Source organism: Galeopterus variegatus, unplaced genomic scaffold, assembly GCF_000696425.1.
Source record: "Galeopterus variegatus unplaced genomic scaffold, G_variegatus-3.0.2 Scaffold1222, whole genome shotgun sequence".
In the NCBI taxonomy this organism is placed as follows: domain Eukaryota; kingdom Metazoa; phylum Chordata; class Mammalia; order Dermoptera; family Cynocephalidae; genus Galeopterus; species Galeopterus variegatus.
The window spans coordinates 64,899-87,034 of NW_007727333.1; the positions used below are offsets into that span (position 1 = coordinate 64,899).

The 22,136-nt window shown below is 44.2% G+C and overlaps 1 protein-coding gene across 2 annotated transcripts in view; it reads right to left on the reverse strand.

Annotated features, from left to right (window-relative positions):
• The window catches only part of WDR62 (WD repeat domain 62), a 49,363-nt gene that overhangs the window by 8,968 nt on the left and 18,259 nt on the right, over positions 1-22,136 (reverse strand). For both annotated transcript variants that reach the window (XM_008575656.1, XM_008575655.1), the window contains exons 10-20: positions 14,491-14,628; positions 11,980-12,158; positions 10,317-10,408; positions 8,304-8,429; positions 5,071-5,138; positions 4,870-4,991; positions 3,923-3,998; positions 3,015-3,126; positions 2,860-2,923; positions 2,114-2,239; positions 672-805 (exon numbers count right to left, since the gene is read on the reverse strand). In XM_008575656.1, the coding sequence (XP_008573878.1) occupies positions 672-805; positions 2,114-2,239; positions 2,860-2,923; positions 3,015-3,126; positions 3,923-3,998; positions 4,870-4,991; positions 5,071-5,138; positions 8,304-8,429; positions 10,317-10,408; positions 11,980-12,158; positions 14,491-14,628 (1,237 nt within the window). The remainder of the gene's footprint in view (positions 1-671; positions 806-2,113; positions 2,240-2,859; positions 2,924-3,014; positions 3,127-3,922; positions 3,999-4,869; positions 4,992-5,070; positions 5,139-8,303; positions 8,430-10,316; positions 10,409-11,979; positions 12,159-14,490; positions 14,629-22,136) is intronic.

A 22,136-nucleotide genomic window follows, 5' to 3' on the forward strand; every position in this document is an offset into this window, starting at 1 on the left:
GCCTTTTCTAAAGTTGTTACGCTACTACTCTCCCTTTTGCTTGAACAACAGAATCTGTTCTGTCTTCTAGTTACCACCACCCTGTTTTTCCCCAGGATACCACCCTCCCCCTTTGGTCAGGTGGTGAGTGGAGCTGACTAAAGCCTCTGCCCTCGGATGTGATAACATGATTCGGGCCTGGCCAATTACAGTGATTCGCTCAGAAATGGGCACATGATTCATCCAGGAACATAAGTCAAGGCCCCAGGACTTTGGTGGGGCCATCTAGCAAAGAAGTGCTCTTTTCTCCATGGAGTTTTATAATCCGTAGCTGCTGTGGGCATCGTGTCCCCTAGTAAAGGGAGAGTATGCCTGAAAGCAAAGCCAACACAAAGAAAAGCAGAGCCAAAAGATGGAGGAAAAATCTTCCTTTTAACATCACCAGACTACCTGGACCCAGCCATGCTTGCAAACAATCCTCTCATATTTGCAGTTACATGAACCAAGAAATTCACTTTCCAGTTTAAGCCAACGAGAGTCCGGTTGCTATTACACTGAAAGAGTCTTGACTAATATTATTGAGTTTCAATATGTGCCAGGCCCTGAAAACAAAGCAGTGGGCAAAACCCAGCCATGATTCCCTACACTGAGAGTTCAAAATAGGGCCCCTACAGACTGGCCCTTTTCCCAACCTGGATCCAAGCTCTCCCTGGATGGTGTCTTCAGCAGCTCTTCTGGTTCACACTCTTCCTCCAGTTCATCTTCTGTCTGTTCTCCAGGGCTTAGGGAGCGAATCTCACTGGGCATGGATACATATGTCTCCTGCCTAAAGCCAGGAAGGAGGATGATAATGAAAGAACTATATGTAAATGGGTGGGGGTGGGGAGCTTGCCTAGACTGGGCTCTGTGCTAAGCTCCATATGAACATATTCTTGGCTTCTGGTCAAGATGGTGCAGGGAGGTCTCTTACTTGACACACCCCTTCCACGTCACCACAAATAATGAGGTATAACAAAGGCTGGGCTCAGAAATAAGACAAACTTTCCAAGGGCTATAGCAATGAAACAGAAAACAAAGCAGATAGTGGGGTTGCAGTTCTGAGCTGCTAGCTTTCCTTCAAGTGGTAGCAATAAGGTTTTGGCTCCCCTGGAGTATGGGAGACTAAAACATGCTTGATATGAGGTGGGTACTGGAGTCATGACCCTGCTCATAGCCGCAGGTAGGCTGCAAGCCTTAAAACCAAGAGCCACAGTCCGGCCCGGTGGCGCACTGGAGAGTGCGCTGCTTGGAAGCGTGGCGGCGCTCCCACCCAAGGTTCGGATCCCATGTGGAGACCGGTTCCCGCTCACTGGCTGAGCACGGTGCGGGCGCAACACAGAGGGTTACAATCCCGTTGCCGGTCAGTAAAAAAGACAAAAAAGGAAAAGAAAAAAACAAACCAAGAGCCAGAGGGAGATGCCCATCTGTGATGCCTCCAATACCACCTCAGTCCAGGTCAAGCCCTGGTCAGCATGGGGGCCTAGGTGGCTGCATGGAGGCAATGGCAGAGCCTCAAGACAGAGAGGCAGTCATGGACAGAGCCAAAGGCGGGAGAGAGAAAAAAAACAAAAGCCTTCCCACTCAAAATAAGCACGCCCCAAATCAAACCTCAAATAAAAAACTAGAACATGAGTTCACTCCAAATAAACTGGTTTTACAACATAAAGACTTTAAAGAAATAGGTTTAGAAGACTCAAAGAAATAAGTGAAGGTAGCTATCATTTAAAGCGTAAGAAGATACTTCAGTTCCCTTGGACCCTTCCCTACAGTAGCCCTGTCCAGGCCACCCTCCTCCTACTGCTGGCTGGGTCAGGGGCCTCCCCTGGTCCCCACAGCCCCTGGGCCTTCCCCATCACAGTGCTCAGAGCCTCACCAAGCTCTCTGCTTTTCCACTTTGCAAACCTTTTCATATACATTACTCTAACTTTATATTCAAAGTCTGTCTCCCCCACTAGGCTGTGGTGCACTAAAGGCAGGGCCCAGGGCTGTCTTGACTGTGGCTATGTCCCCAGCATCACTCCTCATGGAGCCTAGTACAAGGAGACATTCCTCTGGTGAATGGACAGATAAGGGATAAGCAGGGGGCCACAAGGACCTGGGGTGGCTGCTCCACTTCCTGTCCTTGGTGTGCTGCTGCTGCTGCTCCTGGTGATTGATCTCCAGCAAGTGCTGCTTCATGCAGTTGGTGATCTCTGGGCCCAGGTGCCAAATGAACACACAGCTATAGAGGTCAAGAGTGATAAGGAAGGGGGAGGAAGAGGGAACATGGAGCCACAGTCTCATCTGACCCTGGAGCAACCTGGATCACCACAGCCAAGTCCCCAGACCCTCCTGGAAAACACCCCACCAGTTTAATGCAGGGGCTCTGGACTTTGTCAGATCTACACCCTGGGCCCATGTCCAGGGCATTCCAGCAAACCAGGAGGCCCCAAGACCCGAAGAAGGGGATTGTAGGGAAGGATTGTGGTATATCCAAGGGAGCAACAAAAGGGACTTCCTCTGGCACCAACCACGTGCTAAAGAATTTATATATATCACCTCGTTCAGTTCTCATCATGCAATTTTCAAGGTAGATGGTGTCATCTCTCTTACATAGGAGCAAACTGAGGCTCAGAGAAGGGAAATGACCTGCTCAAGGTCACAAGAATATAAGTGACGGATCTGGGATCTTGGGTGCACACTGTCCAAGATGGAGTAAGCTGGAAAGCTCAGAAGTGCTCTCTACACAGACAGCTGTTGAGCTCTGTGATCCTGGTGTCTGAGTCCCCACTCTCCCCACAGTATATGTCCCACCCACTCTCACAGGGAGGAGCAGCAGGGAAGCCTCCAGGCCTGTCCCACCTGTCTCCAGATACTGTGATCAAGTGATGACAATCATAGGTAAACTTCATGCTGGTGACGATTTCTGCAAGCAAAGCATAGAAGGTATACTTGCCTTCTGAGTCACAGGCAGTGTGGGCAGGTAGGGAGGTGTCCCAACAACGAGGCACACCCACCTGAATGGCCAAACATCTTGGCAATGCACTCGCCCGAGTAAAAGTCAATCACCGAGATGCTTTTGTCAGAGCAGCTTGTGGCTAGGAAGGTGCCTGAGGGGTCCACATGGACCTGCCAGGAAGGGGAACCACACATCACTCAGGCTTCCTGCTTCTTACCTATAGCGAGGCCTAGACCAAACATCCCAGCCCCCTCTGACTGAAGACCCCTTGTGCTGACGCTTGGCACATGGAATCATCTAAGGTAACCCTCATGACATACACTCTAGTAGGGCAGGAACTCCTGCTCCCATTTTACAGGTGAAGACATTAATGACCACCACAACAGTAATAATGGTAGCCAGGCCCTGTGCTAAGCACTGTACATGTGCAAACTTAATTCCTCCACAGAACAGCTCTATGATAGAAACTGTTTTTATTTTCATTTTACAGATGATAAAACAGGCTCAAGAGATGACACTGGACCAAGGTCAGACAGTTAGCCTGAAACAGAGCTGAGATCTGAACCTAGAGACTGAACTCATAACTCTCCCAGTCCAGAGGCTCTGAGAAGGTCCCCACCTTGTCCTGGGTAACAACATATGTGGCAAAAGGAAAGCCAGGAGAGGAGTCTGTGCCTGTGATTCCTCCCACCACACCCTGTTGCCACTCAAAGTGGAACCCACTTAAATGCTCCCCCTTGGGAAAGGTCTCAGTAATAAAAGTGAAGCAGTCAGGACCACCCTCCCAACACCCTCTTCCCAAGCACACTTGGTTAACCAAGCCTGAGTGGGTGCTGGTCAGAGTGTGATCTTTTGATTAAGCACCAAGGATATAGGTCTCAGGAGGCCCATCAGGGCAGCAGATAGGGGGGCCCTGTGTAGGGGTGTTTATGTGTGGTTTTCACTCTAGAGGTCCCCGCTCCTCACCTTCAGCAGGGACCCTTCATCACCCTGGGAGCCCTTGTAGCACTTCTTCTGCTTCCCATTCACAGTACTGTAGACCCTGAGGAGGTAGGGGCATAATGTGGCCAGCAGAGCCCTGCACACCCTATCCCCTCTTACCCTCTAGTTCCTGCTGCCCTCTTGTCCCCTGAATGCCCCCGATACCTCTTGTCCTCATCTGATGCCTGGACTGAAACCCCATCTCAAGCTGAGGTTATGGAAGTTATGTATTGAGGTACTCACTGAGTTAATGTCCGTCTCCCCCACCACATAGCAAGCATTGTGCCTGGCACTCAACTGGAATGAGTCAGTAAAGGAGGTGGAGAACCTGCCCTCTGCACACTCCCTCTCTGCCTTCCCCTGGCCCACTCCTCCACATCCTTCCTAGACTCAGCTCAGATGTCTCTCCCTCCAGGAAGCACTGCTTGATCCTCAGGTGGGGTCAGATGTCTCCCCAGGGCCCCAACAACCCCCTGGGTTCTTTCCATCACAGCCCTGACCACTCTGTGTTGTCACTGTCTGGAGAGGTGGCTGTATCCCCTCCATTGGACTGTGAGCTGCATGAAGGAGGGCCTGGGATTGCCCTGGGGCCACTGCCATGACCCCAGCACTGTCCAGCCCAGACAGGTGCTCAGGGAATGCCAAGTGAATGAATGAGTACATGAACTGCATCAGCATCTCTCAATTACCCATAGAGGCTCCTGGGAGAGCGAGAAGGAAGGCCTCTGCTGACCTGGAGGCTAGGCCTGGGAGAGCCTAGTTTCTAAAAAACACTCGCTGGGTTCCTCCACCCCTCCCAGCTTCTCAGGAACCAGATGAGCAGGGGAAGGAAAGCAGACAGCCCATGAGCAGGGAGACCCAGATAGGCCTGTCAGTACCTGTTCAGAAACCAGCCAGGGCAGACCAACTAAGGGCCCTTGGTAGCACCTTACCTCACGTTGCGGTCCTGGCAGGCCACAGCCACATACTTCTGGGTGATGTCAATGTCCATGTCATACAAGGTGGTTTTCTCTGCTACATGGTGTGTACGGACAAAGTGTAGTCCATCTGAGGTCTGGCAGAGCAGGCAGGACCTTCAGATGACATCCATGACAAGCCTCCACCCCAGTCCCCAGGAGGCCACCCCACACTACCCTCTGGGCACTGCGAAAGTAGATGCTCTTGTCGGCCCCACAGCTGATCATCTGGATGTCTCTGTTGCCTGGGGGAGAAGAAGGCAGTACATTAGGCAGGGCTGGACCACACAGGTTAGGGGACCCATCCCAGCTAGGAAACTCCACTGCAAGGGCAATCAATGAACTTTGCTGGGATCAAGGAGGGCTTCCCTAAAGAGGTGATGTGGGTGCTGGGTCTAGGTGGGGACTCTGTAAGATGTGAGTTGTGTTTGTGAAGGGGCACAGATGAAGCTGTGGGCAAGGCAGGCCTGTGCAGGGCAAGGGCATATAGGGAACAAAAGGCCAGGGACACCAAAGAGACTCCATCACCAATCTGGGATTTAGATGGGTGACATGAACCACAGAGTGCAAGTGGGACTGGCTGGGAGGGACAGTGGAGGGACAGCGGAGGGACTGGCAGGGACAAGTGGAGACAAGCTGGGAAGCTCATGGCAATAAGAACAATCAGAACAACCACACAAACCTTGGGCCAGACCCGTGTGTGTGCCTGATTGTCCTGAATGCTCACCATCCACTCCATTGAACAAATGTAAACAAAGGGACTCAGAGACACAGAGTACTTGTACCAAGGCACACAGAGAGTCAGGAGAGGGCAGGATTGAACCCAGGTATTCTCTGGTGCCCAGAGTCAAAGCCGTTAAACACTGTGTCCTGAACCTGGGCTTCTCCTCTGAGCCTCAATTTGCTGTCTGTACAATGGGTCTAATAACAGTTCCTCCCTGTAGAGCTGTGTGAAGCCATGGGAACATGGGCTGCCACGTGGTAAGCACTATACACGTTCTTGTTTTTATTATTATTTCTTTGTAGAATCAGAGTTATGGTAAGGACAAAAAGACAGAACATATATAAAACACTTAGAGTCTGATACAGCAGATGCTGCAACTCCATGAAGGACATTCAAGAGAGTCTGACACACAAGTATTAGATGTTACTCAAGCAAGAATCACCAGCTCACAGAAGAAGAGTGAGCACTATGCGGGGAAGGAGTGTGACCTAAGAGGGACTTAGAGAGGGCCTGTAAGCTACTGGTAGTGTTCTGCTTCTTAACCTGCAGGTGGTGAATCCAAGTATTTAACATCAGGACCACATGCAATCAAAACAGTCTCTGGCTATCAACAATGGATGCGTCTGTCCTGGTTCACACCTATTGACTAGGAACTTTGATGTGGATGTTCACTGTGTCATTCTGTAAACTGTACACAGATATTGTATTCACTTGCCTGGGTATATATTTCACAGAAAAAGGTTAAAAGATTAAATCCTTCTTTAGCAGGGTAGCTTCAGACAGGTTCTGGCTGGCCAGCGCCCAGTTTATACTGACTGATCAATGTTTTGAGCATAGCTCCTGGGGGAGCTAGCCTAGCTGGAGTAGGGCACCCAGATGGTTTAGGGTCTACATTCTTTTGGATTGGCCAGGGGCTCTAGAGAAGGGTCCACGCTCTTCAGAAGGTGGCCTTAAGGACCAACTCCTGGCCTACCCCCTTGGCCAGTCATTACCTCTCAAGGATCATTCATTAAAGGAAGGTCACTGCTGCCAAACTGTTCGGTTTACTGATTTATTCTGACTATCTATATTCCATGGAATGGGATGGTTTGAACAGTTTTTTAAGATGTCTGAGAAGTTTCAGCTGACTAGCTTTTGTTAGATCTTTATCAAAACATATCAAACACTGTTAACTTATCGCTGCCCAGCTCCCTACTACCTCAGCTAGACAGAGGCAGGGCAGAAAGTGGGGAAGACCAAGGGACATTAATACATTCTCACGCACATTATATGTAAAAAACTCTTCATAGGAACTTAAGAGTCAATGAATATATTTTCTCCATGAATAGATTCTTCCTGAATATAGTTTGAACATGTTATTAGGTTTTGATCAGTTAAACCCCTCTGGACCTGCCTTCCCTCCCCTTGGAATCCCTTAGGGTCAAGCATCTCCATACTCAATCTTTCCAGACTTAAGGAATCCCTTCAATTTTCCTGGTTGAGGGTGGGCTTTGGAGAAGGATAGCCTTAGGCAAGATCCTAGGCTGTGCACCTACTTGAAGTGTTGCTCTGGCTGTAAAATGGGGGAGCAAGGGGATAACTGCTGGGAAGAGTCCCTGTCTAGTTTACCTGATGCAGCCTCTAGCAATCCTTGATATCACCTGTTTTTCTGCCAAGGTTACCAGTGCCCATCCCACCCTCTCACAGGATCAGAACCACACTGATTTCCTTTGGGGGCCCAGCACTCTCCTAACACTGTCCTTCTGGACTTGGGGGGGGGGAATGGGGGAAGCAGGAATGAACAGAGGACACGTGAGTCAGACCTGGCCCAAGAGAACACCCCAAAGCCCTGGTATCAAATAACTGCTTCTGGGAAGGGCAGATGCCTCAAGTCAGGACAAAGAAAGTCAGTCCCCAACTGCTGCCAAAATCGATAGGAAGAAGGGCAATCTCTTTCCAAGGGTACAACGGCAACCAAGATCCTGCCCACCAGAGAAAGGCACAGCTGAGAGAGAGAGAGAATTTTTTTTTCCAGCTGGCTTGTACTGGGATCCAAACCCGTGACCTTAGTGTTATAAGGCTGCGCTCTAACAACTGAACTAACTGGCCAACCCTGAAAGTGGGGGCAGGGGACAGGGGAGGGAGAAAGGGGAAAGGGAGAGAGGGGGAGGGAGAGAAGGGAAGAGAGAGTTAGTTTTGATAATTTAAAAAAACTTCAACATTTGGATCCAGCTGTGCCTGAATCCCAGACTTGCTTCTCCCCTTTCTGTATAAAGTAGAGGGAGTTTCTGCTGTTACTTGCAAGCAAAGCAGCCCATCTAACCAGGTGCAGGAAGGAAGGGGCTCACCAGCAAACTTAATGGCCGTGATGGAGGAGGAGTGGTCGTCCAGGGTCTGTTCCAGGTTGTAGTTCTTCTCCACATTCAGTACATGGATCAGTCGGTCCCGACTGGCTGAGGCCAGCAAGGTGAGACCTGTGAGTAGAGGATGGGCCTGGTCTCTTGGAGGTTGCATAGGTGCCATGGCCTCCCAGAAGAGCAGTGAGACAAAGCTGTCCAGTCCTTGGAGAAGGGGTCTTTGGTTCTAGAACTGCAGTCAACTTATCCAAACCCAATTTTCTGTATAAAGTAGAGGGAGTTTCTGCTGTTACTTGCAAGCAAAGCAGCCCATCTAACCAGGTGCAGGAAGCAGGAAGGAAGGGGCTCACCAGCAAACTTAATGGCCGTGATGGAGGAGGAGTGGTCGTCCAGGGTCTGTTCCAGGTTGTAGTTCTTCTCCACATTCAGTACATGGATCAGTCGGTCCCGACTGGCTGAGGCCAGCAAGGTGAGACCTGTGAGTAGAGGATGGGCCTGGTCTCTTGGAGGTTGCATAGGTGCCATGGCCTCCCAGAAGAGCAGTGAGACAAAGCTGTCCAGTCCTTGGAGAAGGGGTCTTTGGTTCTAGAACTGCAGTCAACTTATCCAAACCCAAAAAGGGCCACTCCCTCAGCTCTGTGTGATCTTTGCCCAGAGCCCCTCCCAACCCTGGCATTTCATATCCCTCACCACTAGTTCAGGGAAGACGGATCTTGAGGTACATATGGACACTCCTCCATGCATGCCCACAGCAGACAATCTGTCTAGCTGAGCCCAGCACTCCTTCCTGCTGAGTCCAACTCCCGGGCCTGCCATGTGAAGCCCTGGCAACCTCTCAGCCTCATCTCAAACCACCAACCCCTCACTCTCTGAGCTCTGGCTACCTGGGCCTTGTCCAGGACCTAGTGACTGCCTGCTACCCTACTTCCTTCTACCTCTGGGCTTTCCCTTCTGCCCCTTCAGATAGCACTTACCCTGGTCACCTGGTATGGCTGAGGCCTAACAACACAACCTGAGGTACAGGGGAGCTCAGGACAGGTATACCAAATGAAGAGAGATTTAAAGAAAATTTGCTGGGGCAGAGGATGTAGAGGATGGAAGAATGAAAGAACAGCATGGGAAAAGAAAAAATCAAAAAAATTTTAAAAAAGAAAAGAGGAAAAAAAAAAAAAAAAGGTATACCAAATGAAGAGAGATTTAAAGAAAATTTCTGGGGCAGAGGATGTAGAGGATGGAAGAATGAAAGAACAGCATGGGAAAAGGAAAAATCAAAAAAATTTAAAAAAAGAAAAGAGGAAAAAAAAAAAAAAGAAAGAACAGCATGGGAAAAAAATCAACATTTAACATTATCAGGACATAACTTCACCTATATTATATTCTGTCCAAAAATGTATTATCTGAATCTAATCATGAGGGAAACAGACAAACCCAAATTGAGGAAAATTCTACAAAATGATTGACCTATACTCTGCAGAAAACCATAGTCAAAAACAACAAATTAAGACTGTGGAAATGTTTCAGAGTAAAGGCAACAAACGAGACATGACAAGTAAAGGGGTAACTTGGACTAGAAAAACAAAGGTGCTACAAAGGACAATGCTGGGACAACTGGCAAAATTTTAATAAGGACCTCAGGAGTATTCAAGTGAAATCCCCAGATTTGATAAGTGAGCCATGGTCATGTAAATGGATGTCCCTGTTCCTAGGAAATGCTCATAGAAGCATTTAAGGGTGAGGAGGCATGATACCTCAACTTACTCTCAAATAGTCTAGCAAAAGAAAAAAATAATAAGGTATATGATGCTATTATTTTATATGTGTTTGTGTGTATGAGTATGAACACACACATACACATATACAGAGAGAAACGAAAAGAGGGAAAGCAGATAAAATTATACGTATAGTCACACGGTCAGACGGGATCTAAAAGAAAAAAAGTTGAGCAATCTGGGTGAAGGGTATGCAGGTGTTCATGACAATATTCTTGCAATTTTTCTATAGGCTTGAAACTTTTTTCAAAATAATTTCTAACAATCAATCTAGCTACTCCAGTAGAGGATGAGCTCGTTCACATATTCATTTATATATTCACCTCTTTAGCTTGGGCACTGTTGGGGGTGGGGGTGGGGGTGTGCTGGGACCAGTGGTGAGCAAGTCAAGCTGAGTCCTGCCTGCAGGTGTCTTGCTTTCTGGAATCCCAGCCACCCTGGTCCCTGAGTCCAGCAACAGAGGCCATACTAAACACGGGACTCCCAGCTGTTATCCATAGTCCCACAAGACACCAACTACCCCTTTCTGTGGCCCTTCCAGGGGGCCCACTCCCCTGCGTACCTCCCCACACTCCACAACTGCCTTGGGCTCACCTGTCTCAGGCTTGGAGTACTCCAGGCATAAGACCTCAGCATCATGGGCCTCCACCTTGACCAGCTCATCCATGAAGTGCAGCTCGTGGATCCTGGGAGACACATACTGCCCACTGTACCTTGCCTGGATCCCCTAGACCCCATCCCCAGGCGCTCTGACACTGCTAGAAAAGGTCAGAACAGCCAGATAGGCAATACGGGAACACCCTATTATGGCCAACCAGTCTAGAGATGCCCAACCACATCTTCTCATCTAGAAACCTGCCATTGTAAAGGGAGCAATGTCAAGCAAGGGATCACCTCAGTAGGAACCAGCCTCTTGGGGTTCATGGGTTAGAGCATAACCCTAGGGATCCAGGACAGGCATTCAGGCAAGGCCACATTAGAGGTGGTCCCTGGGGGTGGGGCAGGGGCCAGAGATCACAGTCAAGGACCTATGTATGAGAACATTTGATTCCAGTCTCTCATTCTTAAAGAGTCTTGGATCTAGACCTTCCTCATTTCCTCTAAATGGAATCAATCAACATCATCCCAGATCTCCACTCTCCACCCTTGTGATCTTAGCCCAGCCACTTGGCATCTCTTGTCTCAGTTAACCCATCTGAAAATGGAGTTAATAACAGCACTTACATCAGAGGGTCAGTGAGAAGACTAAATGAGTGAGTACACATAGTGCTCAGGTCAGCTCCTGGCTTGGGGGAAGAGGGCTATATCCATGATAGCTATTGTTACTGTCTTGCCACTCATGGCAGAGGCCTTTCTACGTGAGCAGCCCACCGACCCATTCAGTTTGCCTCATGTGGTGATTGATATCAAAACAGTAGAACTGGCCAGTAAGCTCAGTTGGTTAGAGCGTGGTGCTGATAACACCAAGGTCCAGGGTTCCATCCCTGTACTGGCCAGATGTTAAAAAACAAAAACAAAAACAAAAACAAAAAAATACCAGTTGCCAATATTTAAAAATCAGAGAATTCACAGAAAAACCATCTGCACTTTCTGCTCCCATTGGACAATGGGAAGACATGACAACTTGGGGCATGTTTTCCTGGTGTTGCGTAGTGGCTGCCCCTTTATGGGACACATGCTCTCCAGTTTCTCCCAGTCTCTTCTATCCCCCAACAGTTCCAAAAAGCAGGTGGACACAGCTGTCATTTGTCATCTTAAGCCTGGTCCCTGTGAAGGGTACATGTTCTGCCAGCACCTACTGGGCTCATAATATCTTGAAAAACTTCTACAGGATTGGTAAACAGCCTGAACCCTCAAATGTCCCACCCTCTTGGCCCCTCTCTCAGGGCCATCAGGACCTCCTTCCAGCTGGAATCTTCAGTGACAGCTCAATATTGGTACCCAGTGGCTGGTGAAAGTATCACTCAGTCGTGTGAGTTTGCATGACCACTCTGTAGGCAGAATTTAGATGCCCCAGCTGCTGAGGTCCTGGTAGTTACCCTGATCTCTGCCCTTCTGGAAGCCCCTTCCCAGCTTAAGTTCCCAGGGAATTAATTAACAATATTATAATTAACAATATTTTGCTTTACTAGATTGCAACTCACAGTCCCTCATTCCTGACAGGCAGCCAGAGGTGCCAAGGCCAAGGCCCCCATTGCCCTGAGACCCCAAGCCAGAGCTGGGAAGTGTACATTAGACACCACCAGGGCCCACTTGCCTCAGATTTCCACTTCGGTCTCCTGAAGCCAAGTGCTGGCCATCAGGACTGACCTGCATGACTCGCACTCCAGCTTTCACATCCAAGGGTGTCCCATTCTCACTTCCCCGGTCAGGGAAGTGTGATATATCCTGCAGATGCTGGATGTCATTCTCCACATATATGACCTTCAGCAGGGTCTGCAGGGAGAAGAGGGCTGAGGTTAGTGCTGTGAGGCATTCAAAGCACCTTTGAAATTCTGTGCTTCCCCACAGCCAGTCTCTCCTTCTTCATTAGTAACAGAACTCCAATTTTGAGCTGTGAGCTTCATCACTCAGAATAACAACTGTTTCCCAGCCTCCCTTGCAGCTAAGTGAGGCTATGTGAATAAAGTCTGGGCAATGAGACGTAAAGCAAGCTCTGTTCTGCTGCCATTCCTCCATCTTGGCAGGAACTTGAAGATGATGGCTGGATATTCAAGCTGCCATATCTGATCATAATAAGGAGGGCCACTCCTTTAAATGACAGAATGGGGCCGAGCCTGTGGCACACTTGGGAGAGTGCGGCGCTGGGAGCACAGCAGTGCTCCCGCTGCGGGTTCGGAGCCTATATAGGGATGACTGGTGCGCTCACAGCGCTCACTGGCTGAGCGCGGTGCGGCCAGTCTTAAAAAAAAGGACAAATAAAATAAAATAAAATAAAAATAAATGACAGAATGAAGAGCTGGAAGGCCTTTGGGTCTCTAAGGGCTTCCTACAGCTACCAAAACAGCCTGGACTGGTTACCTCCAGATTACTTCTGAGTCAGAAAAACCAAACTTTTGGGCCGGCCCTGTGGCTCACTCGGGAGAGTGCGGTGCTGATAACACCAAGGCCAAGGGTTCGGATCCCACATAGGGATAGCCGGTTGGCTCACTGGGTGAGCATGGTGCTCACAACACCAAGTCAAGGGTTAAGATCCCCTTACAGGTCATCTTTAAAAAAAAAAAAAAAGAAAAACCAAACTTTTACCTCTTCTTCTGAGTTTTTCTATTGTGTGCAGCCAAGTATAACATTTACATCACAGGTACAGAAGAGATGACAGTGTGTGGGGAGTGAAGGAAGTAGTAAAGGAGCGCCTGCTACACACATCCTGGATTAAGGGCCTTTTTCATTCCAGCCACACTGACCTCTTTCAGGTTTTCCAACTTACCAAGCTCTTTTCTACCTCAAGGCCTTTGCACAGGCTACTCCCTAGATGTAGAACACTTTCCCCTCCCCTCTTTACTCATCCCAGTCTTCCATATCTCAGTTCAGTCATCTTCCTCAGGAAGCTACTCCTAATGATGCAGACAAGATCACATGATACTATTATGTATCTACTAGCACACTGCAAGTTTCTTTCATGGTGCTTATCACACTTTTTTTCTTTAGGTTGTTTTTTGTTGTTTTATTTTTCTAATTCTCTTTTTCACAGAGTATTGAAAGTTAGCATCAAATGATTAGGTAAAAGATAGCAACATATATCAGAAATATATAACCACAGTGAGATTGTTGTCTTATTTTTTTTTTCACAGTGAGGTCTTCTTAAAAGCAGCTGCTATTAAATTGTTTTCTATCATACTACCAAAGGTCAAAATGTTCTTTTAAATGCTGTACCTGGTTCTAGTGTCTTATTGATTTTGACCACTGCTGTTCATTTATTAGTTTAATTAAGTTTTGGCTCTTCATCACATCTTAGTGCCCAAAACTTCAAACCCGAACCAGTTGAATGGCCAAGTATATCTTATGCAACATATTTAACAATATTCTGTTTTATTTTGCCATTCAGTTTTCTCTCCTTATAGTTTTGGAGGCTGGGAAGTCCAAAGTCTAGGGAACACATCAGGTGAGGGCCATCTGCTGGGTTGGAACGCTATTCTATAGAGTCCTGTGGCAACTAGGGTGTCACATGGTGAGAACAGCCTGAGCAAGTACTTGCACTTTTGATTATACTTAATTGGTACAGTTATTGGTTCACTGTCTGCCTTCCCTTTAGACTGTGGGTGCCACAAGGGCAAGAGAAGGGTCTATCTTAGTCTCTGTTGTGTCCCCAAAATACAGCAAAACACCTGGCACAGACCTTAATAAGTGTCTGCAGAATAAATGAATGCATGATTTGGGTCTCAGCTCCCCAGAGCAGCTCCCTTGCTGACTTAGCAATACTAATCAAAAGTTCTTCAGTGAACTATTTTCTCCCCAGCCTCTCATCATGGCTCTCCCCAGGATCCTGCCAGCACTCCTACCTGGGGACTCACTGCATGGCAGCTAATAAAACAAGGGAAACCCCTGCCCAGCTTGGCCCATGAGGTTTTCTCCTTGACTCAAGACTTGGGGAGCAATTTCATCTCTGTTCAGCATGTCAGGCTGCCTGCAGTGGCCATGTCCACACACACTTGAAGGATGGGAATAGACTGGAAGAGAAAATCCGAGAAAACTCCCTTCTGCCCCTGTATCCTAGCTAAAAGTAGGTCTTTGTTCCTTCTGAAAGATGGTTCTCAATGAAGTCACTCACATTGCTGAAAATGTTTTTCTGCCAGTGAGAGTCAGTTCTGCTATCCATGTTCCAAAAGCGGATGGTGTTGTCTGAGGAACAAGTCAGAAAAGATCCCGATGGCAAACAAGCTCTCTGATCTTCAAACTCAGGATACACCTATCGTTTCCAGAGAACAAGGAAAAAGGTGATTCATTACAACCAACTCAATGACAGCATTATGATCCACTGTTGTATTCTAGTGAAGTAAGGTGAAGATAAACAGGGATAGTACAGTACCTTCTATGTTAAAAATAAACAAGAAAAAAAAAGGACACAAAATGCTACCATATATCATCTACATCCCACCTTCAGCCCAGCCTCAAAATATCCCCACTAATATCCAAGGAAAATGGGCAGCTCAGTCAAAAATAACTAAGCATGAAAAGAATCAAGGTACCATGAGCAAGAAGCAGCAGAAACAACAGAGCCTAGCAAGGGCTTCAAATATTGGAGTTATCAAAATATAAAATAACTATATCCAATATGTTTAAAAAAATGATAACTGACAAGATTAAAAGTATGAGTAGCCAACCAGATGTTATAAACATTAACCAAGCAGGGCTGAAAAAGAACAAAATAGAACTCCTTCTAGAAGCGAAAAATAAAACATATTAAAAGCCAAAGATGACACACAGCTGAAAAGAAAAATAAGTGAATTAAAAGACAGAACTGAAGGGCTGGCCTGTGGCTCACTCGGGAGAGTGTGGTGCTGATAACACCAAGGCCACGGGTTCGGATCCTATATAGGGATGGCCGGTTCGCTCACTGGCTGAGCGTGGTGCTGACAACACCAAATCAAGGGTTAAGATCCCCTTACCAGTCACCTTTTTAAAAAAAAAAAAAAAAAAAGACAGACAGAACTGAAGACATTATTTAGAATGAAGCTCAGAGATTTTAAAAAAAAAAAAAAAAAAAAGACAGACAGAACTGAAGACATTATTTAGAATGAAGCTCAGAGAGACAGAGACAACATATAAAGTGATTTCGAAATATGGAAGATTGGGTGTGGGAAGATGATGATAGCAGCAGCACAGATTTTTAATCTCCCAAAATCCCCACATAAGAAAAAGAGCAACCAGGTAGCCAAAATAAAACCCCACTGCGCTGGTTGGTTAGCTCAGTTGGCTAGAGTGTGGTGCTGAGAACACCAAGGTCCAGGGTTTGAGTCCTGTACCAGCCAGCTGCAAAAAACTAAACCAGACAAACAAAAAACCCCCTAAACCAAAACCCCATAGGCAACAGTTATAGCAAAACTATGTGACAAAATATCCCAGTAACCACCAAAATACAAGCAGGTAGGGACAAACCACTACTAGTCACAAGACCTATCTGGTACCAACATGTATGTGGGAGAAAGCAGAGAGAAACAGTGCAGCATCTGATAGACCAAAGAACCCCAAAGTATCCAACAAGTATTCATTGAAAAGCACACTGGGCCAAACTGAATAGCAGCTGAAACTGAGAGGGTTTTATCCATTCCTGTAGTGGTTGAGTGCAAAGGGTTGGCAGTAGGCCTAAGGAACTAGAGCAGTCTAGGCCCTGTGAACTCTCAAAACTGATCTGCCAAGGATCCCTCCCAGGACAAAGCCCCATCTTGAAGGGAAACTGCTGGGAGCAGAAACAAAACTGATCAGGACAGGGACAAGAGAGATAAAGTAAAGAGGACTTCAGATAAAAGTAGAAACATTAACACATAAATAGGAACATAAAAAGGAAGTACCAGAAAGTAAGCTGCCATATTTTAGAACATTATAAAAATAACAAGATGGAATTCTTTCTTGTGAAGTTCAAAAACCTGTCCTGAAGCACACCAACTTCTAACAATTCAGAAAAACTAGGCTGGCCCACTAGCTCAGTTGGTTAGAACATGGTGTTATAATACCAAGGTCAAGGGTCTGGATCCTCATAGCAGCCAGCTGCCAAAAATAAATGAATGAATGAATGATCAGAAAAACTAGTACCACATAAAAATGAACAACAACAAAAAAGACCAAGGTCAAATCCAAACAATCACTCATTATTCATTTTTTTGGCAGCTGGTTGGTATGTGATTGAACCCTGGACCTTGGTGTTCTCAGCACCATTCTCTAGCCAACTGAGCCAACCAGCTAACTGGTCAGCCCCAAACAGTTCTTATTGGAAAGTACACCAGAAACACTTTTAAAAAAACAGATCAAAACTATACCTTACTATTTCAAAATAAGGTAAAAGATATTAAGAAAATGATCCAAGATATGAAAAGCAATCTATTAGTTTTTGTTTTTTGGGCAGGTGGCTCATATAGGGATCTGAAACATTGACCTTGGTTTTATCAGTACTGTGCTTTTAGCCAACTGAGCTAGTCAGCCAGCCATGAAAAACAATCTAAATCATAATTAGAAAAACTCAGAAACAAGGTGACAGAATTCAAAGAAAGAGTTAGAAATAAATAGAAAATTCATTTTAGAAACCAAGGCCAAGGACATAAGGAACCTAACAGTGAATAAACACAAAGATAAGGCATTAAGAAATAGGTGAAAAAGAGGAAATTATTAAAAATAAAAAATAAATAATGAAAGAGATGAAAGGATTTTAGTAAAAGTGACAAATATTGAAGCTAGGCAAAGAAGATCTAACATACATATAATAGAAATCCCTGAAGAAAACCAAATCAAGGGAACAGAAAAGAATACTAAACACTCTAATTCAAGAATATATTGATCTATAAACCAATATCAAGACATAGTCAAGTAAAATTATAAGTTTTAAAGAAAAAAAAAAAAAATCCTGTGGGCTTCCAGGCAAGAAAACCAAGGGAAAGAAAGACATCAGACATTTTAATAACCATAAAAAAACGAGAGTAACATATTTAAGATAGGCAAGGGAAAAAATATGAACCTAGCATTTTATATCCAACAAAACTGACTTTCAAGTATAAAAGACACAAACTGTTATTGACATACAAAAGGTCATAAATCAGGAAATATTGTCCCCATGGACTGTTTCTGACAAATGTACTACAGAATGAGCTTCAGACAACAAAAATGACTACAGAAGGGCTGGCCAGTTAGCCCGCTTGGTTAGAGTATGGTGTTCATAACACCAAGGTCCAGGGTTCGTTCCCTGTTACCAGCCAGCAACTCCCCCTGCCAAAAAAAAGACTAGAGAGAGGTTGACATAAGGAGGTGTAGATTAAACATGTAGTTACTTGTAGAATTTATAAGAAATGAGGGTCAAATGACACATCTGAAAATGGTGGAGTAGGAAATTCCAAAAAGCTGTTTCTCCACTCAAGCAACTATTAAACTGGCAAAAATTGTCAGAATCAATTTTTTTTTAGGACTGTGGAATATAATGAAGAATTTCCAAGAACCAGGGCAGTGGCTTAATGAAAAAGAAGCTGCTAGGGCTGTCCAGATAGCTCAGTTGGTTAGAGTGTAGTACTGATAACACTGAGGTCAAGGGTTTGGATCCCCATAGTGACCAGCTGCCAAAAAAAGAAAAAAAAGAAAAGAAAGAAAGTGCTAAATTTTGGCATTTAAGGAAATCTCTGTCAAAGCACTAGCTGATCACTAAGATAACAGAACAGAGACTTCAGTGACAACACATGACAAAGAATACAGTCTTTACAAAAATATTTCAGAAAAGCCCCTAAACAACAAACTACAAATAATAACAATAAGCAAAAACAAACTCTGGGGAAGGGGAGAATCTGATTTCCAGAGTTATCACATTATAATATTCATAATGTGCTGTTTTCAACAAAAAAATTATGAGGCATGCATGCAACAAAAGAAGAAAGGATCATCCACTCACAGGAAAGAAGCAGTTAACTGAAACTGTACCTGAGAAAGCTCAGATTGGACTTTTAGACAAAAAATTTAAATCAAGTGTCTTATATATACTGAAAGACGTAAAGGAAATCATAGACAAACTAAAGGAAACCAGGAGAAGAATGTCTCAACAAACAAAGAATATCAATAGTGACAGAAATTATAAAAAGGAACAAAATAGAAATCTGGAGCTGAAACGTACAATAACTAAAATAAAAAATTCACTAGGGTTCAACAGCAGATTTTTTTTTTTTCCTTTTTGTCTTTTTTCATGTCCGGCAACGGATCGCAACCCTCAGTGTCGCGCCCGTACCGGACCGGGACCGGCAACGGGATCGCAACCCTCGGTGTTGCTCCCACACCTCGCTCAGCCAGTGAGCGGGAACCGGTCTGTATGTGGGATCCGAACCCTTGTTGGGAGCGCCACCGCGCTCCCAAGCGGCGCACTGTAGCAGTGCGAAACGTACAATAACTAAAATAAAAAATTCACTAGGGTTCAACAGCAGATTTTTTTTTTTTCCTTTTTGTCTTTTTTCATGTCCGGCAACGGATCGCAACCCTCAGTGTCGCGCCCGTACCGGACCGGGACCGGCAACGGGATCGCAACCCTCGGTGTTGCTCCCACACCTCGCTCAGCCAGTGAGCGGGAACCGGTCTGTATGTGGGATCCGAACCCTTGTTGGGAGCGCCACCGCGCTCCCAAGTGGCGCACTGTAGCAGTGCGCCACCGGGCCGGCCCCAACAGCAGATTTTAAAGACCAAAGAAAGAATCAGCAAACTTGAAGATAGGTCAACTAAAATTATCTCATCTAAGCAGAAAAAAAAAAGTAGGACAAAAAATGAACAGAGTCTAAGGGACCTTTGGAACGCCATCAACAGTACCAACATGTGCATTATGAGAGTCTCAGAGGGAAAGGAGAAAAATGTAGAAAGAACACTTAAAGAAATAATGGTTGAAAACTTCTTAAGTTTGATAAAAGACATGGATCAACAAAATCAAGCTCAACAAACTCCACATATAACAAAGAGATTCACATCAAGACACAAAATCAAATTACTAAAAGCCCAAGATAAAAAGAGAATCTTGAAAGCAACAACAATGGTGCTGAGAACACCACGGCCATTTATGAGGGATCCTCAATAAGATTAATGATTGATTTCTCATCAGAAACTATAGAGGCCAGAAGAAAATGGATGACATATATAAAGTGCTGAAAGAAGAAAACTGCCAACCAGAATTCTCCTTCAAAATGAAGGAGAAATTAAGATGTTTGCAGATAAACAAAAGCTAGAAGGACTTCACAGCTAGTAGACCTACCATATAAGAAATGTTAAATCCTTCACAGGGTGAAGTGAAAGGATGCCAGACAGTATCTTGAAGCCATATGAAGAAATAATAAACACTGGCAAAAGGTAACTACATAGATAAATATAAAAGCCCCCATTATTGTATTTTTGATTTGTAAATCCTCTTTCTTTCCCTACTGAATTATTTTTTGTTTATTTTGTTGGCTTTTTCTCATGAGGTACCAGGAAACCATTTTCCTATTGATTTAAAAGGCAAATTCGTAAGACAATAACTAAAAGTTAATGGGCACACAATGTATAAATATATAATTTGTGATAACAACAACATAAAAAGGGAGGGATGGAGCTATATAAGAGCAGAGGGTTTGTATACTATTGAAGCTAAGTTGGTATTACTTTAAACTAGTTCATTATAAATTTAAGATGTCAATTGTAATCCCCCACTAAAAAACAGCTTTAAAATATGCAGAAAATATGAGGATATCAAAATGGTACACTATAAAAAAATCAAACACAAAGGGAGGCAGTAATGAAAGAATTAAGGAGCATAAAAAATATATATAAAAGAAATAGCAAATGGTTAAGAGTTAAGTCCTTCCTTATAAGTAATTAAAGTATAAATGGGTTAAACTGTCCAATCAAAAGGCAATGATTGGCAGAATGCATTAAAAAAAAAGATCCAACTATGTGTTGTCTACAAGATACTCTCCTTAGATCCAAAGACACATATAGATTGAAGGTGAAGAGATGAAAAAAGATTCTATACAAATAGTAACTAAAAAGGAGCTGGGAAGTTTATACTAATATCAGAGAAAACAGACTTCATGTTGAAAACTGTTACAAGTGACAAATAAGGACATTACACTCATATATCAATAAAAGGGTCAGTCATCAGAAGATATAATAAGCATAAATATATAAGCACCTAACAACAGAGATATAAAATATATGAAGCAAAAATTGAGAGAACTGAAAGGGGAAATAGTTCTACAAAAACAGTTAGAGATTTCACTACTCCACCTTCAATAAAGGATCTAGAGAAAATATCAATAAGAAAATAGAGGACTTGAACAACACTATAAACTACTTAACAGACATATAAAGAATATTCTACCTAACAGACATATATAAAGAATACTTTGTGTGCCCATTAACCTAACAGAATACACATTCTTCTCTAGTGAACATGGAACATTTTCCTCAAGTGAACGTGGAACATTCTTCATTATACATCCACAATATGTTAGGCCACAAAACAAGTCTCAATAAATGTAAAAAGACTGTAATCATACAAATAATCCTCTGACCACAATGAGATGAAACTAGAAATCACTAACAGAAGGAAATTTGGGAAATTAACAAATATGTGAATATCAAACAACATTCTCTTACACAAGCAATGTGTCAAAGAAGAAACCAAAAGGGAAATTAGAAAATACTTTGAGTCAAATATGAAAATGAAAGCACAACACAATGAAACTTAATAGGATGCAGCAAAAGTAATTCTCAGAGGGAAATGTATAGCTATAAATGCTTACATTAAAAAATAAGAAAGATTCCCAACAAAGGATATGAAATGATAAATGTTTCAGGTGATGGAAGAAATAAAACAGCTGTGTTTGGAGTTGGAAAAAAAAAAGATCCCAGATCAACAACTTAACCTTACACCTTAAGGAAGAACAAACTAAACCAAAGAAGGAATGAAATAATAAAGATTACAGCAGAGAGAAACAGTTTTTTTTTTTTTCTTTTTGCTGAAATGGAAAAGCTGATTCTAAAATTCATATGGAATTGCAAGGGACTCCAAATAGCCACAATATCAAAAGAGAACAAAGTTGTAGTATATACACTTCCCAATTTCAAAATTCACTACAAAGCTACAGTAATCACAACAGTGTGGTACTGCCATAAAGACTGACATACAAATCAACAGAATAGAATCATATTATGGAATAGAATAGAATTGAGAGTCCAAAATTAAACTCATACACTTATGGTCAATTAATTTTTGACAAGTATGTCAAGATCATCCAATGGGGAAAGAACAATCTCTCCAACAAATGGTGCTGGAACAAGATATCCTTATGCAAAAGAATGAAGTTGGATTTTTATCTCTCATGATATACAAAAATTAACTCAAAAGGTATCAAAAACCTTAAAATAAGAGGTAAAACAATAAAACTCAGAAGAAAACATAGGGTTAAATCTTCATGACTATGGATTTGGCAACAGTTTCTTAGATATGACACCAAAGGCACAATAAATAAAAGAAAAAAATAGATAAATTGAACATCGTCAAAATTAAAAACCTTCGTGCATGAAAGGACACCATCAAGAAAACGTAAGGATAACATAAAAATGGGTGAAAATATTTGCAAATCATATATCTGATAAGGCCTAGAATCCAGAACATATAAATAACTCTTAAAACTCAATAGCAAGGGGCCGGCCCAGTGGCGCACTGGATAGTGCGCCGCTTGGGAAGCGCGGCGGGGCTCCCGCCCG